Raw genomic sequence first — 20,304 nt, 5'->3', positions numbered from 1 at the left:
TATAAAATAATTAAATTGCATGATGTTTGTAAAGTGCAAATAGACTTCAGATAAGGTGGATTTGCATGGAGCTAAACTTCAATATTTTCATCAATTATTTCAATATTTTAACCTCGTACCACACCGCTGAAACACTTAATTAGTGTGTAGTCAAGTGAATGTTGAGGTACTTGTCTGATGGGGGCCATATATTTTCTTATTGATATTAAAGAAAAGATCAATTTAATTGCTTTTTGAAAATATTGCAATACTTATCACAATAAAGTTAAAAATATCGCTGTATATCGCAATATGAAATTTCCAGACAATACCTAGCCCTAATTACAACTGCTATATATGAAATTGTTTGGTAGATAAACACATTGAATTTTGTACTTTTTTCTTCTGAAGATTGTTGACTTTGGCAAGGGAGATAAATCTGGTGACATGTTTTTCTTTCTCAGCCAAGACCTTGTGGTTTCTGAAAATGAAACAGTAATTGGAGGTGACATACAGTACTTGTTTTCATCGGGTCAACTTCTTATAGTTCCAAACACGTTCAAATATTCACATACTTGTTGTTTATTGATATTGGTTATTTTCTTTGATATGGATTTAAATTGGCCTAAACCGCAACAATTACATTTAGACAAACAACAAAATTGTAAAACACTAGGGACTTCTCAGTATGCTAAATTTTCTAATCTGGTAATGCACCTTTGTAGTTATTCAATCAGACATTTATCATTTTACACTCGGACATACTGCAAACCACCTTTTATTGATGAATGTCCACTGGAAAATGTGTCAACAACAAAAAATTTGTAGCAAAAACCTTATAAATGTACATCTCATAACTTGCAAATAAAGGTTGATTAACAGCACATCCAGCCTGTTTTGTTACCTGTAAGGCTGTCTCTCATAATACACATCCTGACAGCCACAGAAATGATACCGAGGTTTAAGTTCGAAGGCAAGTTGAGAAATCAGATTGGACCCACACTTCTCTGTGTCCACTTCCTGGGGAAAAAAAGCGCAAGTGATAGTATTTCTCTTTCATCAAATTCCCTAATAAACAAACATATATTGCTGCACTTCTAAACCACTGGCGGGGATAATGAGCATTGCCTTCTTGCAGCTGAACTTATTTCACTAGAATGATTATACAAATGGAAATGAATTTCATGTACACAAACAATGTACCACTTCAGAGCCGTATTTGCTAGGATGTTTTGGCCACTGTGATGTCAACAAGATGTCCACTCCTCGGAACTTTGTGTCATTTTGAAATGGCAGAAGAAGAGTAGACACATCTTCTTGTAGGAAGTGTGTGAAATCTGACTTGTCGCCCTCTGCACCACTGAGGTAGGCGACAGATAGTCCAGAGCTTCCTGTGTATGAACCACGCCTTCCTGAAGAAAAAAAAACAACCAATCACCTGATTCTTATAAACAGTCCAAACAAGATTCTTATAAACAGTCCAAACAAGATTCTTATAAACAGTCCAAACAAGATTCTTATAAACTGTCCAAACAAGATTCTTATAGACTGTCGTAAACATCTACTTTTTGTAGTTTCAAAACAATAAATTAATTTCTTATACACCGTCAAAACAGTCATCAAAGACTGAAATTAGCATGCACCATCTTAAATCTCAACAATACAATTTTTGTGATGATGTAAACATATCTAAACTTGTGAGAGATCATAGCTGCACTCAAGATTGTAGTGGCTAGGTATGGTGGCTGATTTGTGCCATTTTACAAGTTGTCGTCTTTTCGTTATTTTGGGACAAAAAGTCGCTAAATATCATTTTGCTGTCATTTCGCCTCGAAATAACAAAAACAAGATAAAGTATAAATGACACAAATCAGCTGCCATACCTATCCCGATCACAGCCCCGTTAATTCAGTGTAAGCATGGGAACGTACATATACGTACCCAGATATGTCACGTTCTCACAAAGTTCCAGCCCATCTCGATTGTTCTGGAATTCATCAGATAGGGAGGAATCACAGGGACCCAGAATCAGGGTGGGTATCGGCACTGCAAACAATAAAAAATATGTTAAATCACAGAATCAGGGTGGGTATTGGCACTGCAAACAATAACAAATGTTAAATAAAATTTCAGCACTGCAAGCAATAACATCACAAAACAGATCAGCGGTGTCTCGCACAGGGCAGCTATCATCTTCCACCTCATTACATTCTGATTAATAGACTTTAAACTGAAACTAAACCGTCTTTCGTTGAATTAAAATGTATGTAAGACTCAGTAGTTCTTGTACATTTAAAACAGGCTACAGCTGCACATTTCAAAAAGCTTCAGGATTACAGAGTTACTACTGAATTTTATTCTACTAAATTATGTTGCCTGTGAATTATTTCTTGACACTTACCTTTATTCTGACTTGATTTACCTTTATTGTGACCCGATTTACTACCTCTGACACTTACCTTTATTGTGACCTGATTTCATACCTCTCACACTTACCTTTATTGTGACCTGATTTCATACCTCTCACACTTACCTTTATTGTGACCTGATTTCATACCTCTTACACTTAACTTTATTGTGACCTGATTTCATACCTCTTACACTTACCTTTATTGTGACCTGATTTCATACCTCTCACACTTACCTTTACTCTGACCTGATTTCATACCTCTCACACTTACCTTTACTCTGACCTGATTTCATACCTCTCACACTTACCTTTACTCTGACCCGACTCATATTTTTCCCACTCGCTGTTGTTCTTCCCAAAAAAATCTCCAACACACAGCAGTAACTGTAATAATAAAGACACACTACAATGGCTTGTAACTACAAACAGATGAGACTACAACATGCTGTGTTAAGATTACTTAGCAATGAATATGAACAACATTTGGAGTTTCCTTATTAAGTGAAGACAACAATCTTACAAAGTGATAGTGAGACGGTTAGCAGCCATGATCCTCTTAAACCCCCTCTATCTCACAAAAGGTTTTCATATCATATCAATAACATATAAACAACTAGAACTGTCCTAAAAAGACTAATACCCTCCTCCCCTGGTTAGCAATATCATAACAACAACATATAAACAACTAGAACTGTCCTAAAAAGACTAATCCCCCCCCCCCCCCCCCCCCCCCCCCCCCCGGGTTAGCAATATAATATCAACAACATATAAACAACTAGAACTGTCCTAAAAAGACTAATACCCCCCTCCCCTGGTTAGCAATATCATATCAACAACATATAAACAACTAGAAATGTCCTAACAAGACTAATACCCCCTCCCCTGGTTAGCAATATCATATCAACAACATATACACAGCTAGAAATGTCCTAACAAGACTAATACTCCCCTCTCCCAGTTAGCAATATCATATCAACAACATATAAACAGCTAAAAATGTCCTAATGGGACTAACACCCCCTTCAGGGCACATAGGATGGTGGGAAATAGTGATCTTAATTGTGCTCAAAGAAGAATAAACACATCCTTTTGACATGAAGAGGGACTCTGTTTTCTTGAGAGCAATTAATGTTAATGCATTAAAAGACTATACTGTAAACGTATTATATTTGGCGTGTACGATATTTGGCGGAAATCGTTTTTTCAACAAGTTAGCGTAGATTTGATTTAGCGCATTCCTGAATTACTTTAAACATCTAGATTTACGGATGGCATTTAGCGATGTACTTGATTTAGCGGAAGCTGCGTTCCGCCAAAGGCGCTAAATAGAATACACAGCCAAATGTAATACATTTACAGTATATTCTGCAGTAGGGTGTAACTCATATAATATATTTAAGATATATATGCTTAATATAACTTCTGATTACTATTTCAAGGATAAAAATTTAACACACATGAGCCAGCAAATGACATCTCATCTTTTATTAACAAAATCACATCCAGACAGATGGGCAGGCAGACAAATGGACTGATTATTCCATTATACCCTCTCCTAAACTAATGCAGTATTCTCTGTGAGAGAACAGATCATTAAAAATCTAAAAGAAAATGACTAAGTCAATAAAGTTCAAAAATCCCTGTAAAATAAAAATATCCACATCTTCCTTGAATGTTAAGGAACCTCAATAAAAATGACAGGTTTAACAACTTCATTATATACATAATCATATAATATTGACATAAATTTGGAATCAATTCTGTTTATTGGTCTTTTAAGAGTATCTATTTAAGATGGACAATGACAACACTCCTTTAAAAAGGAAAAAAAAAATATCCACAATTTTCCTTGATGTTAAAAATAGCATATATGCACAACTTCACTATTCATATAAAATATATACATAAAATTTGAATCAAATTTGTTCATCGGTGTTAAGTACAAATTATGTCTACGAACTGATCAACAAATTATGTCTACGAACTGACAGACAAGGTGATTCCTGCATACCCCTCCCCTAAGTGTCGGTTGTGGGGTATATATTATAATTATGATTTATTCTCTAAAAGGATCAGAAGAATCATATCTAGTTTGTGTTAACACAGCGTACTTACATCAAAGCTGCCACTTTTCTTCTGTATAGTGTTGACACGACCAAACAGCTTATCAAAGTTCCCTTCCACATCTCCACTCACCAAGCTACAGAGAGAACAGTACAACCCCCACATCAGCTGTTCAACACCTACACCCCTACCTCACCTGTTCAACACCTACACCCCTACCTCACCTGTTCAACACCCACAACCTGATCACACCTGTTCAATGCCTGCATCCCTATCACACCTGTTCAACATCCACACCCCGATCACACCTGTTCAAGTTCCACACCCCAATCACACCTATTCAAAATCCACATCCCTATCACACCTGTTCAACACCTACACCCCTATCACACCTGTTTAACATGTACACCTCCATCACACCCACTTCTTAACCAGGAGGTCGTGAGTTAGAGCCTCGGTCATGCCATGGCTGTGTCAAACCTAAAACATTAGTGATTGCTCCTTCACCAAATGTTTGGCATTCAGAGCTATCCCTGTAGGTAACACGTAATCTATATACATGTTTAAAAGGAAAATATAGAAAACTATTGAAAAATTAGAGTATGTACTTATGGAACTTAAAACTTTTGGTTCTAATGGCGTTAATTCGAATACAAACTCGTGAGCATCAGACATGTATTTCTCCATTTTGAATCTCATGTCCTCAAGTTCATGTCATTCTGAGATGTTACAAAAAATCCATAGAAGTATGTTAATCTTATTTTCTTAATCATATAGACTATAGACCTAATCACTCCTCGATTAATGCAATTGTACCATTGTCTCCCATGCTTGTGAATTTCCTAAACATCAATGACATCACAATTAATGCACTGTTTACATCGACTGTATTATGTTTCCTGCGTTCAGTGAATAGGCGGATCAAATGTCTAAAGTTAGGATGCTTTGAAAGAGCTTCGATCTGTCCTCACATGTTAGATGCTAACTTTGGAATATTTTTTGTCCTGTTATGGATATAGATCCTAATGCAAAAACTTTATGCTTCGCCCTTAAAAAATGGTCACGCCTTAAGACATATTACCAGAATGATAATTACTAAATTGAACAAGTCATACTAACACTAATACCGAGCCAAGGCCCGTCCGCGAAGCAAGGCTCTAAAGGTAACACATATGTAAAAGAAAAAAAATGAGAAAATCAGCAAGGGAATAGAGATAATCTCTAGATTTGTTCACTGAAAATTTTGATTTGTTCATTAGTTGCTTCTACAGTTATTTGTGTTTTAATTTTGAATGCCAGAAATACAAGACTGACATGCAATTTGTAACTCAAACAATTAGTTTGTTAAAAATGAATGGGTCCAGGGATGATTATTTTTGTTACAGTTTTTAGCCACTCATCAAATAGGAAAACAGTAATACGACTAAATAGATGAACGAGTTTATAAGTTTCTTTAAATAAAAATTTGTGATATATTTATGCTTACGTTTTTACCACTTTGAATTTGTTGGTTAGTTTTGTTGAGATTTAACTGTCTTTTAAATTGCAGACAGGATGTATTGGTTATAATTGTTTGATTTGAAAGAGAGAAAAAAAAAGCCAATGCACTCTTTACATCACCTGGCAGTATATTCCCCGTGTCAAACGAATACACAGATCCTGCAGCTATATATCCTCATATGTCCCCCTTTCATATCTAGATGTTACTGGGCGTTTAATGTAAGGGGAATTTCATAAATCAAAAATATTTTCAAATGAATTATAATTTATTATACTTAACGAAATTATGATTATCACTTGGGACACGACAATGACCATTTCATGCTTCACTCGGTCCAACGGTCACACCATGCATATACATAATATTATAGAGGGCGAAGCCCTCTCACGGCCCAAAGGGCCGTGAGAGCGGAGCTCTTCCTATAGGTAACATGTATATACATGTTTAAAAGGAAAATATAGAAAACTAATGAAAAATTAAACCATACCTATGGAACTTGAAAATTTTAGTCCCAATGGCGTCGATTCGAATACTAGCGTGTGGACATGAATTTCTCCATTTTGAATCTTGTGTACCCAAGTTCATGTCATTCTGAGATGTTACATAAAATCCGTAAAAGCATGTAAATCTTATTTTTTTAATCATATATAATAACTCCTTGATTTACGTGATGGTACCATGTCTCCTATGTTTGTGAATTTGCTATTACACCGACGCTGAACAAGACGTCACAATGCACTGCTTACATCAGTTGCATAGAGTTTCCCGCGTTTAATGAATAGGCGGATCAAAAATGTCTAGTTAGAATACTTTGATTGAGCTCTGTTCTCACACGTAAGGTGCTAACTTCGGGATATTATTTGTTCTGTTATCGATACTAATGCCGATACTTTTTGCTTCGCCCCCAAACACGGTCATGCCGTAAGACATATCACAATAGGTCTTCTCTTAATACCGAGCGAAGCTCGGACGGGCCAAAGGCCCGTCCGCGAAGCAAGGCTCTAAAGGTAACACGTATGTAAAAGAAAAAAGTCAAAATCAGCAAAAGAAAAAGAGACAATCTCTATATACGTTCACTGAAATTTTCGTGATCCATATGGGCGCCGCCATTTATTTTTTCATTACCTGCTTCAACAGTTATTCGTGTTTTATTTTGAATGCCAATAATAGAAGACTCTGACGTGCAATTCGTAATTTAAACACTCAGTTAGTTTAAAGTGAATAGTATAATTATCAATGTAACAGGTTTTAGCAAATAATTACATATAAAACCGTAATACGACTAAATAGATGAACGAGTTCATGAGTTTCTTTAAATAAGAATATACGATAAAATTACGGTATCGTTTTTACCATTTTGAATTCATTGGTTAATTTTATTTAGTTTTATAACGGCCTTTTTCATTGCATACGGAATGTATTATTGTTGTTTATAATTGTTTGCTTTGGCAAAGAAAAAAAAGTCGAGGCTAAATGTGACGTCACAATGCACAGTTTACGTCGCCTTGCGTTTTATTTCCCGCGTTCAATGAATAGGCGGATCCTGTAAAACTGTTGTCCCCATATAAACCCCTTTGATATTGAGATGTTACTGGGTTTTTAGCGCAAGGAAAATTTCATTAAAAATATATATTTTTAAATGAATCATAACCTACCATACTTAACGGAATTATGATTACCACTTGGGACACTCCAATGACCATTACATGGTTCGCTCGGTCCAACGGTCACACCGTATACATATTAGTACCCTTTCCTCTATTCGATGAAAAAGTGTTGACTTGTTAAATGTATATAATACCGACTTTAAATAAAACTTGCATACATACCTAGCTCTGACATTTAAAATAACAAACCATTCCAAAGATGTATACACTACACTTGAATGACACCACAGACAACATGACAGGAAATAAATATTTTGACGTAGAGGAATGTTTGAAAGTAGATATACTCACATTTTCAATGCCTTTGAAGTCATCATGCCAAGTTGAAGTTGATTTACGTTTTAATTTTGCCGCTGATACATGGGCGCCGCCATCTTTTTTATTTTTATTCAATATACCATTCATCAATATTTCGAATCGGACATTTCCTTTTAAAATGCAAAATTTGTTACGGCTAATATCAATTGATATACAACGGTTACGAAATCAATGCTGAAAAACTCAATAATTTTCTATAAATGGTGTAATAACGATAGATAAGCAAAAGGTCAAATAAACTTATGTACGCATTAGCCAATACACAATATTTCTGCGGAACTGCTTTGTTTACACATGTCTGCTGGAACTAAAACTCGTTGCATACCTGCGAGCAAATTTTAAACAAGCTAAGTACTTTGTGAATAAATTTGCTTTCACTGTCATATAGAAACATGACAGACGGTTTTGGAACGATAACTTGGTGGGGTTTTAGTCCTGCACTGGATCTTCAAGAGAAAGGTATACAGTGTCGAACACAATGTGTGTACTACGGTGCATGTAGTTACCCAGTTATATATCCACCAACCAACACAGAAAACCCACACTATGTCATACAGAACAGTTATATATCCACCAACCAACACAGAAAACCCACACTATGTCATACAGAACAGTTTTATATCCACCAACCAACACAGAAAACCCACACTATGTCATACAGAACAGTTTTATATCCACCAACCAACACAGAAAACCCACACTATGTCATACAGAACAGTTTTATATCCACCAACCAACACAGAAAACCCACACTATGTCATACAGAACAGTTTTATATCCACCAACCAACACAGAAAACCCACACTATGTCATACAGAACAGTTTTATATCCACCAACCAACACAGAAAACCCACACTATGTCATACAGAATTTGATTTTAGACAAAGAAAGACGTTTGAACAATCTAAGTCACCATGGATTTATTGAACAAACATACTTTCATAATATTCATTTTGAAATAACTTTTACTTAACTTGTACTGTTAAATAAAGCTAAAGAATACTTGTTGCGAATTTTCATTTATCATGATGATTGAATGATTCTTTTTTTAGATATTGGTATATTCCTGCACATAAAAAAAAGAACAGAACTCAGCTGTTATTGTGAACTTTTCTTATCTTTCAGATTTGGTTGTCTCATTAAATGAGATGGAAATCAATGAAAAAGAAAATGGTTAGTATAGACAGGCCTGCTTATCTTTTAATAATCATAGATTTATCTTCAACTGTATGCATGGCTGACTGCATATTTGATATCCACTTAATAATTTCAGTATTTTCATGTTATTTATTTTACAAACTGTACTAGCTCCCCTGGTCTAAAAACAAAAAAGTCATCTGTCCAAATTTTTCAGTGCAGGCTTGGTGTTAGGGTTATCCCTACCCGAGTGTAGGTGTGGCAGTTAAGATTATTTGAGATCATTGCATTGAAACTAAAAGTTGTATTCTAATAACCTAAATTATCTTAATTCAGATGAGCTAAAAATCTTGCTTGTTGGGTCGGGAGATCTAAGACATGTTTTGACAAGCATAGCAAGATCATATCGCTACCAGCGCAGAAAACTCCATGTAAGTCAATTATTTATATATATAAAATCTACTTCAGCAATTCACTTAATATATTAATGACCTCAAAATCATGTTGAAGTAGACAAATGTCGATAAATTCAAAGCACTTCAAATGTACTAGTAACCATGCATTGTGTTTGCTTTGGAAGAGATGATTTACACCATTGTCAATGAATGTTTGTAGTTTTATATTCTGGAGAATGCTTTGGAACTGTATGCAAGAGACATGCTGTTTTTGGCTCTAAGTCTGGAGACACCAAAACGAATGGGACTACAGGGTAAGAGCTGCCATGTCTGTTTATAAATACTCCACTGTTAATCATAAACACTGTGGGTGGAGGGGTGGAAGAAATGTTTATAAATACTCCACTATTCATTGTAAACACTGTGTGTGAAGGGGTGGAAGAAGTGTTTATAGATACTCCACTGTTAATTGTAAACGCAGCAGTGTATGTGGAGGGGTGGAAGAAATGTTTATAAATACTCCACTGTTCATTGTAAACACTGTGCATGGGGGTGGGGTGGGGGTGGAAGAAATGTTTATAAATACTCCACTGTTCATTGTAAACACTGTACGTGGAGGGGTGGAAGAAATGTTTATAAATAGTCCACTATTCATTGTAAACACTGTGTGTGAAGGGGTGGAAGAAGTGTTTATAGATACTCCACTGTTAATTGTAAACGCAGCAGTGTATGTGGAGGGGTGGAAGAAATGTTTATAAATACTCCACTATTCATTGTAAACACTGTACGTGGAGGGGTGGAAGAAATGTTTATAAATACTCCACTGTTAATTGTAAACGCTGTAGGTGGAGGGATGGAAGAAATGTTTATAAATAGTCCACTGTTCATTGTAAACACTGTGCGTGGAGGTGTGGAAGAAATGCTTACTGCCCTGATTCCATTGTAGAGAAGACAGAATTGTTCTTGGAACTCTTTGGAAATCTGTTAGTCCGAAAACAGTCATGTGAATATGTGGAAAAGATGGCAAATGAATTCATTAAGTAAGTACTCATGAAATCAACAAAATGAGTGCTGAAACATAAATATCTTTAATTAATGGATTTCATAGTGATGAATAAGAACAATTGGTTTATTGAATCAACTCTTTTGTAGGATGGTGACAGATGAAGACTATCTTGCTAAAAAACTACCAATGTTAGACCTTTCTCAGCTAAAGGTAAAGATTCCTAAAAGTGATTTTGATGAACTGTAAATGACAAAAAGCTTGATAATCATAATTCATGCTCAAAAAATTATGTACCACGTCCCAAGTGTCAGCTAGTGTCTACCCACTTTCCTATACCCCCCTCCCCAACCAGGTTAAATATTCATCTTGCTAAATAATTTACAATAGAATTTGCTCATAAGAAATTCCATGAGTAACAATTATTTTTAATTTCTTGAAATTTACTAGGTTCTTATACAAAGAAAAGTTTATGAATAAGTTCCTTATGAGCTAATTGAATCTCTCTACTTTGTAATCTTATCTTTTAGGAAATAATAAAATGTACATTTTTGCAGTTTAAAGAAAGAGATTTTCTGGAAGGAATTTTCAAATTCTGGAGAAACCCATCACTAGAAATATTTGATGCAGAAAAACACTGGTAAATATAGAACTGGTACCTTTACACAGACCTTGGTTTCCAAGGTTGTATATGAAAGTTCAAGGTCACTGGAAGGGAGAGCGTAAAGGATTATTGGTTCAAGATTTAAGATACATTTTTCATCAACAAATTGTCAGGGTTTGTAGAAATGGTGCCTCTATTTCCTATTGTATTTAAAGGTTACAGTTGAAAGGACAAGGGGACTGGGATAGAATTTGTAAAGTTTTTTGTTTTTCTGAATTAAATAGCACTAAATACAGGAATGCTATTTTACTACATGTCGTGTGTTTCTAATTTCAATGGCACTTACAGGAATACTATTTCACTACATGCCGTGTGTTAAGGGAATGTCCCATTTAGTCCTTATTTAAAGCAATTTTTTTTCTATTGATGACAGGGACATGAGGCAGAGACAATACCTAGGACCACGCTATGACTGTAGATTAAATGCTTACGATTGGGATTACCACATGAAGCTTGTCAACAAAGAGGTCTAGAGACTTAATCCTTGTCACCAAATTAAGCAAAAACCTTTCAGAGATTTATTGTGTACTATTGTTACATGTAGATGTTTTCTCTATACAACTCACCAAAGTTATGATGTACGTATTATATATGGCATAGCCACGTATATCTCTTTCACAGGCTGAAATCATACACAAACATGAGTACAAAAGTTGGAGGAATTCTGGGATTGCTTTTGAACCAAGGGAGGCAACTTATGACATCCCTAACAAAACACTGGCATCAGGGGTCATCGTCAATCAGGTAAAGGTCAAGGACAACTTTGTCATTGAAAATAATTCAAGAACAACAATTCAAAACTTTGTCGGAACTCAACCTTTCATGTAATGGAAGAATTAGTTTTGCAATTATTGCATGATTTTTCTTTTGATTTAAGATACTTTATTAATTTTATCAATATGTATTAAATCAGTTCCTTAGATAAAGACTTTCATGGTTACAGGTTAAAGTTAAACTATTACACTATTAGAATTAATTTTACCAATTGAGATTGGTTTTGATGATGAGGTTTGTTAATTGTTTAGGGATTAATTTGATGTTGAATTGTGACAGGGTAGAGATTGATTTAACATTAACTGGATTATGACAGAGTGTAGAGTTAACTGTTTTAAATTGTTCAGTGATTAATTTGAGGTTAACTTGATTAGTGAGTGGAAAGCTTTGTTTATTTTAATATTAAATGATTATGACAGGGTGGAGAGAAAGTGTTGCGGAGGGGATACTGGGGAGACATTTTGGTCAGTCCATACCTTGCGTTTGGAATTCAGTCCGAGGAAAAGTCGTTCTTTAAGAAATCCAACAATATGTACACAAAGGTAACTGTGTATTATATTTATAGACATATAATCATTGTGTTGTAGTATTAAAGGGACTGATTCACGATTTCCCCCAAAATCTTCTTTTTCACTTTAAATTAATGATCAAAATCTACTGTCTAATGTGTTTAAAAGATTTCACATAAAAATTAAGGTTATACATTATCACAGAAGCTCATTTTAGAGAGTTTAATATTTGTTTTGTAAACAAAGATTGCAGTATGTTATTGTTTACGAAATTTTTAAAATAAATGGATATCGATGTAAATTTATTATATCTTTCACATTTCAAGCATTTTGGGGGTAAAATGTGTTATCAAAAAGTTAAAATTTGTGACTATGCAGAATTAAGATGCTTTATATAACAAATTTAATATTTCACGTCTTTCTTTGTATACAGAAAAAGACTCGAGTCTTTGTTTACATAACACAGATTTAAGGCTAAAATATTGCTTTTATTCTTGCATTCAGAAGGTAAAAATTTTGGCTGTCAACATTAAATGAGTTATATTTTCAATGTTTAACATCAAAAATGAAAAATATTTTTATCAAAAATCGTGAACCAGTCCCTTTAAATAATCTGTTGTATGAAATACATTATACACTTACTGACACTAGAATCTAGGTCTGTATGATACAGTATGGTATAGGACAAAATGATAAGATACAACACAATATTATAATCTCCCAGCTCTCCTTACTCTATATAATATGATATGTCAATATTCCAGCTCTCCATACACTATATAATACAATATGACAATCTTCCAGCTTTCTTTACTCTATGTAATACAATATAACAATTTTCCTGCTCTCCATACACTATATAATACAACATGTCAATCTTTCAGCTCTCCTTACTTTATATAATACAATATAACAATTTTCCTGCTCTCCATGCACTATATAATACAATATGTCAATCTTCCAGCTCTCCTTACACTATATAATACAATATGACAAACTTCCAGCTATCCTTATTCTATATAATACAATATGATAATCTTTAAGCTTTCCTTACTCTGTATAAAATCTTCCAGCTGTCCTTACACGTAGCAGAATACAACATTCTCTCACTGTTCCATGAAATCGCTCACAAAGAGAAGTACAGTCCAGCAAAAACGGAGGAAAAATCTAAGACTGAAACAGAGAGTCCAGGGGGAGCCACAGTCACAGGTAGCTAACCCCTCTTTCTTTCTTCCTTTTTCTCTTTCTTTCCTTCATGCATGTATCAAACATTCAGCCTCCTATTAAAAACACCCAATTGTAAAAAGCACATAAATCTGAAATGAAAATGAAGAATTTAACTCAACTTCTTATCTGCATGTAGATCAAAGAAAATTATAGTTTTTCACTCCTTGTAAAACTATTCCAAAATTGTATAAAATGTCAAACAATGGTAATGATTCAAGCAGACAGTGTCTCTGTACTCATCTGAGGGGAGGCTTTAAAAGTCTGTATCCAGTTTTCTACTGATTTTGTATTTGACCAAGGTTTTAAATTCTTTTGATAGGATATTACCCATAAAAACCACTAAATATCAGTTCTTACTAAATGTTCATTGTAGCAGTCCCCACTAAATATTATAAAGTTTGTAATAGTTCCAGTGTTTTGTGGTGAAAATAATAGATAAATTGTTTACATTGCAGAAATAACAGAAGAGGAAGAAATTTCTGAGCAGACTGCGAGTCAAGAAAATGAAGAACCTCCCAGTAACCCCCTGGAGCAACCATATGGTCAGCAAAACCATTCCTAATCCCAACCTTCATCCAGCCAATAACATTCCTAATCCCAACCTTAATCCAACCGATAACATTCCTAATCCCAACCTTAATCCAGCCGATAACATTCCTAATCCCAACCTTAATCCAGCCGATAACATTCCTAATCCCAACCTTAATCCAGCCGATAACATTCCTAATCCCAACCTTAATCCAGCCGATAACATTCCTAATCCCAACCTTAATCCAGCCAATAACATTCCTAATCCCAACCTTAATCCAACCGATAACATTCCTAACCCTGATGTCCGGAAGGGATCCCGGTTAGAATAGGTCCTCAGTACCCATTTGTTGTCATGAGAGGCAACTACATGTTAATGGGTCGGTCTTCAAAACTGAGGCCCCCTGTGACTGTGTTACCAGGTGTGACACGATAAAGATCCCTCCCTGCTCAAAGGCCATAAGTGCTGAGCATAGGCCTAAATTTTGCAGCCCTTCACCGGCAATGGTGACTTCTCCATATGAGCAAATTGTTCTTGAGCAGGAAATTAAACAGTATCCAACCTAATAACCTAACCATGACCCTCAGGCTTGACCCAACCCTATAGTCAGCAATAACATTCCTGACCCTAACCCAACCAATGATATTTATAACCCCCACATTTGCTGTAGCACAACCTCATGGTCAGTGATAACATTTTTACCCTCATCCTACCCCACCCTATGGTTAATGATGAAATTTAAGACCACCCTTGTTTAGCTCTTTCCTATGATCAGTGAACACTTAAACCCAACACACTGATAAGTGATAACTCAGACCCTAACTCAACTCTGTGATCAGTGATAGCAATTCTTACCCTCAACGTACCCAATCCCTATTACTCAACTCGATCATCAGTGATAGCATTTCTAACCCTCGACCTACCCGATCCCTAACTCAACTCTGTGATCAGTGATAGCAATTCTTACCCTCCACCTACCTGATCCCTATTCCAACTCGATCATCAGTGATAGCAATTCTTACCCTCGACTTACCTGATTCCTATTCCAACTCTATGATCAGTGAAAGCATTTTTAACCCTCGACTTAACTGATTCCTATTCTAAGTATTTGGTCAGTGATGGTAGTTATCTTAATCCGAGGGTCATTTATAGCACTCTTGAAATAATAAATGCAGTATTTTCTTGTAAAGAGATTATTTGCCTCTGTAAAATGTGAGGGTAGCCGATTACACTCCTCAACAATGTAAGTGTATCACAAAGTGTATACTTCTTTACGATGTAACGGTTACACTCCTCAGTGATGATAGTGTTGCTATGTATCTTAGTGCTGGTCTCTGCAGGATATGAAGATAACAATTCTAAACCTGACATGTCTTGATTTGCGTTACAGAGTGTTTACCTCCACAACCGGTTCGGTTGTGGTAGCTCAGTGGTAGAGCGTTTGCTTTGTATCTGGAAGGTTGTGAGTTTGAGCCCTGCTCATGCCATGGCCGTGTCAAACCTAAGACGTAAACATAAGTAGTGGTTGCTCCTTCGTCAAATGCTCAGCATTTAGAAGTGAAAATCATGGGTCTTTCGGATATGACCTTAAAAATGGAGGTCCCATGTCGCGGCAGGCATTGGCACGTTAGAGAACCTCACGGCTACAGCCCTGAGTGCTAAGCATTGGTCTAAATTTGTGGTACTTCACCTTCGGCTGGTGACATCTCAATATGAGTGAAAAATTCTCGACAGGACGTAAAACAACAAACAAGCGTCTAGAGGATGTGAAGATTACATTCCTCCCCTGACAATCCTCGCTTTGTATTACAGGGTGTTTACCTCTAGAGGATGTGAAGATTACATTCCTCCCCTGACAAGTCTCGCTTTGTATTACAGAGTGTTTATCTCTAGAGGATGTGAAGATTACATTCCTCCCCTGACAATCCTCGCTTTGTATTACAGAGTGTTTATCTCTAGAGGATGTGAAGATTACATTCCTCCCCTGACAATCCTCGCTTTGTATTACAGAGTGTTTACCTCTAGAGGATGTGAAGATTACATTCCTCCCCTGACAATCCTTGCTTTGTATTACAGGGTGTTTACCTCTAAAGGATGTGATATTACATTCCTCCCCTGACAAGTCTCGCTTTGTATTACAGAGTGTTTACCTCTAGAGGATGTGAGGATTACATTCCTCCCCCTGAGCTCCCTCCCAGACCTCCCCAAAAAGACAAAGTACAAGAACTGCTTCCATACCGTGTACTTTGCTAACAGGTGAGTACCGAAATACCTGAAATAAATTTCTGTAGTCTACAGTCATCACATCAGAGTTTGTATTTTATAAGATTTGTATTCCTCTTATTTTATTTTCTAGGTTAAATGTGTAAATTTCATGATTCTTAAATGTTCTCCATTCAAAATTTAGAATCATTCTCCTGCTGTTGCACATTCTGTATGACTACTTGTGTTGTTTTGTAGTTTGGTTCACCTTTTGACCCCTGATGTGGCAACAATCTTCAGAGACTCTGCCAATGTCATCTTAGAAACAGCAAGGTAAATCCAAACTACACATTTCCTACATCATACAATTCCATGACCGATTGTATCTGTGACGAATGTAAGAAAATTGAATCTCTTTCACAGGTATATGCTGGAATTGAAGGATGACCAGGAGGTTGAATTTGCCAACAAAATTGTAGGGTTGGCTAAAGCTGCTGGCTGTCAGGTAAATGAGATCTCAATTCTAACTCAAACCATAATCTTAAGTTTATGCATTCTTAAATTTGGTGTTGATATGTACTGAATTAGCAACCAAATGATATGGCCTTAGCTAGCTTAAATATCTTTGTTGTCTCTGCTTCATATGGGGTAAAGTTACAGTACATATTTGATTGTCAGGAAATTGTCATAAAATGTTTTCGACTCTTGGCAAGAAAGTACATCAAAATCTGCATTTAAACTCTTTTGTCCAATATTTCCCCCGTCTATAAATTACTGAGAACACCTTGCCCAATAATACTTATCATTTCCATTAGTGGAACTCTTCAAATTAAAGGCGCGTAAAGTCGTGCTACCGGGACAACATAATGTAAACACATTACTTAGGCATACGTAATATACATTATGGTATCGAATACATATTATAACCGACTGCAAACCACAACACTGATTAAAATTCTAAAGTCAAATTTAGGAATTAAATATTCTTACAAGAAAACTGACGGACTTATTTAACTATGTGAGGGAGAGAAGCTACTAAATTTGCCAAATCTGACCGATATAAAGCATCAATCGCAAGAAGAACTGTGAAGGGAAAAACCTATATGCACATCCAACACAAGAACTTTTCTTGTAATTAATGGGATTAATATGTTTTTAAAGTTATTCTGTCAGACTATGAAGACATTCTATTTTATCATACAATTAGGACAGGTTCATATGGCATGGACTTTGTAATCATACACGTACACCCCCCCCCCCCCCTTTCAATTCCCACATTTTAGAACAAGTTATATATATTCCAAACTGCATTTTTTGTTAGACGTTTATAACACTAATTAACACAACTAATGCGTTTCCAAACTGCATCGAAGCTATTTTGAAAATTACAAAATATTGATGGACTTAGGACAGAAAACATCGTTGTTTGGATTTTTTAAAATAGGTGTGGTGGAGTTTAAAAAACATGTAACATTGTTAGAATATTTAAAAAATGCAGTTTGACCAATGGTTATTTTATTTAAAAATACAACATGTATTTTAACTCTTAAAAAAAAGGGGGGGGGGGGTGCTATGAACGTTTTGTTTATGTCCCAGTAATCTCGCACTTTCTCGCGAGACTTGTGCATTTTCTTACCAATGACGCACAAGAGTCATCAAAGCGCGATAACTCTAACGAGCTGGTAATGAGAAGTATTCCTCTGTCTCAGAAATACTAAATACATGTACATTTTCATCCAATAATTACTGTAAGAATTACTAAGGACATTTTTCTCCAATAATTCCTCTGTCTATATAGAACTAAGGACATTTTTCTCCAATAATTCCTCTGTCTATATAGAACTAAGGACATTTTAGCTTACCTGTCAAATCATGCATTAAGCTTTTCTAATCAATCCTTTTCCCGTATTTCCAGGATCCAGGTAAATTTGATGCTAAATCATCCAATTTCATCGCCTTCAAGTATCAACGTCCCTCCTCCTGATAATGGCTGACATCTGGTCATCCTCATCATCTTCAATAAATCTTCATTGGATTATTTATACATGTATAGGAAGCGAAGGAAAATTTTTATTTTATGTTTTGGACAAATCTCTGACACTTGACATTTTCTCCAAATGAACAAAGTGTTTTTTAAACAATCAGTTATTTTGATTTCTTATTATTTGGACAATGATCAAAATGCTTTTTGTTTCCTCAAAACGAATAACGTAGAACAATATTCATGAATGTTTGAAACAATTATCCTGTGTTTGCAATAATAAATATGTTTTACAATAAATATATTTTACAGTATCATGTGTGAAGTTTCAGAATTATTCATGATTCTTTCAGAGGAAGTCAAATGAATTCTGAGAGTTTATTTTTCAATAATAACACCATCATCACAATGTCAAGGTTTTGTGATTAAATATATATATCACACACAATTAATGGATTACTAGACACAATACATACACACATTACTGCTGGGAAGAGGACCAAAATACTACTGCTTGAAAGAGGATTTATAGACTTATATTGGGAAGATTTATAGACTAATATTGGGAAGAGAACTAAAAGATTACTGCTGGAAAAAGGACCAAAAGACTACTGCTAGAAAGAGGACTATAATACTACTGCTAGAAAGAGGACTAAAAGACTACTGATAGAAAGAGGACCAAAGGACTACTGCTAGAAAGAGGACCAAAAGACTACTGCTAGAAAGAGGACTATAAGACTACTGCTAGAAAGAGGACTAAAAGACTACTGCTAGAAAGAGGACTAAAAGACTATTACTAGAAAAAGGACCAAAAGACTACTGCTAGAAAGAGGACTAAAAGACTACTGCTGGGATGAGAACTAAAAAGACTACTGCTCAAGAGGATTTATAGACTTATATTGGGAAGAAGATTTATAGACTAATAATCATATTGGAATGAGGATTTATAGGCTAATATTGGGAAGATGATTTATAGATTAATATTGGGATGAGAATTTATAAACTAATATTGGGAAGATGATTTATAGACTAGCTAATATTGGGAAGAGGATTTGTAGACTAGTATTGGGAAGATTTATAGACTAATATTGGGAATAAGATTTATAGGCTAATATGGGGAAGATGATTTATAGACTAATATGGGGAAGATGATTTATAGACTGATATTGGGAAGATAATTTATAGACTAGTATTGGGATGAGGATTTATAGGCTAATATTGGGATGGGGATCGATTTATTGACTAATATTGGGATGAGGATTTATAGACTAGTATTGGGATGGGGATCAATTTATAGGCTAATATTGGGATGAGGATTTATAGGCTAATATTGGGATGAGGCTTTATAGATTAATATTGGGAAGATGATTTATAGATTAATATTGGTATGAGGAATGAGACTTAATTACTGGGAAGAGGAAGAAAAGGTCCATTGGCCACATCACTCACCTGAATCACTTTGGCCCTGCCATTGTTAAGCTGTTGTGATTTTTTCAATCTTGATTCCCATAAAAAATGTTGACCCCATATTGTGACCAAGCCTATAGTCCCAAAGGATCACAACATAACTGAAAATGAATTCATATAATGCAGAGATAGGCCTCAACATCAATATAACCAACATGATCATGTTGTTCTGGATAAGATCAAGGACACAATGTTATTGATCATGGTATGAAATGAAAGACCTTGCCATAAGAAATCTATAAAGAAAACATGAGAGCTCTATCTTCAGTAGTTCAGATTGAATAGGCGAGATTTTTATTTTAAGTAGGTAAAAGTTCCAGGTCAAGGTCACAAGGTTAAACACCTTGCTATAAAGAATCTATAAACAAAATATGAAAGCTATACCTTAAATAATTTAGGAGATACGTACTGAATAGGTCAGTGGGTTTTTTCTAAAGTAGGTCAAACTTCCAAGGTCAAATGAATAAACACCAGTG

General features: G+C 35.3%; 2 protein-coding genes across 2 annotated transcripts in view; one reads left to right on the top strand and one right to left on the bottom strand.

The window, feature by feature from the left end:
* LOC125645749 (CWF19-like protein 1) overlaps positions 1-8,020 on the bottom strand; it is a 23,693-nt gene extending 15,673 nt beyond the window's left edge. The window contains exons 1-7 of the mRNA XM_048871545.2: positions 7,913-8,020; positions 4,505-4,589; positions 2,698-2,773; positions 1,921-2,025; positions 1,183-1,391; positions 884-999; positions 376-460 (exon numbers count right to left, since the gene is read on the bottom strand). Coding sequence (XP_048727502.1) covers positions 376-460; positions 884-999; positions 1,183-1,391; positions 1,921-2,025; positions 2,698-2,773; positions 4,505-4,589; positions 7,913-7,938 — 702 coding nt within the window. The 5' untranslated portion in view covers positions 7,939-8,020. The remainder of the gene's footprint in view (positions 1-375; positions 461-883; positions 1,000-1,182; positions 1,392-1,920; positions 2,026-2,697; positions 2,774-4,504; positions 4,590-7,912) is intronic.
* A 176-nt stretch (positions 8,021-8,196) lies between these two features.
* Positions 8,197-18,675, top strand: LOC125648118 (dynein axonemal assembly factor 3-like). The gene is made up of 16 exons (XM_048875039.2): positions 8,197-8,398; positions 9,066-9,113; positions 9,414-9,508; positions 9,693-9,786; positions 10,419-10,512; positions 10,625-10,688; positions 11,033-11,115; positions 11,513-11,606; positions 11,761-11,883; positions 12,333-12,455; positions 13,496-13,631; positions 14,105-14,191; positions 16,320-16,434; positions 16,639-16,713; positions 16,804-16,885; positions 18,296-18,675. Exons 1-16 carry the CDS (start codon positions 8,332-8,334, stop codon positions 18,362-18,364), a joined length of 1,449 nt encoding a protein of 482 aa, XP_048730996.1. The 5' UTR covers positions 8,197-8,331; the 3' UTR covers positions 18,365-18,675.
* Positions 18,676-20,304: the final 1,629 nt, after the last annotated feature.

The sequence above is a fragment of the Ostrea edulis genome, chromosome 6 (genome assembly GCF_947568905.1).
Source record: "Ostrea edulis chromosome 6, xbOstEdul1.1, whole genome shotgun sequence".
NCBI classification, from domain to species: domain Eukaryota; kingdom Metazoa; phylum Mollusca; class Bivalvia; order Ostreida; family Ostreidae; genus Ostrea; species Ostrea edulis.
The sequence above is the reverse complement of the archived record's forward strand: the minus strand, read 5'-3'. Positions and strand labels throughout refer to the sequence as shown.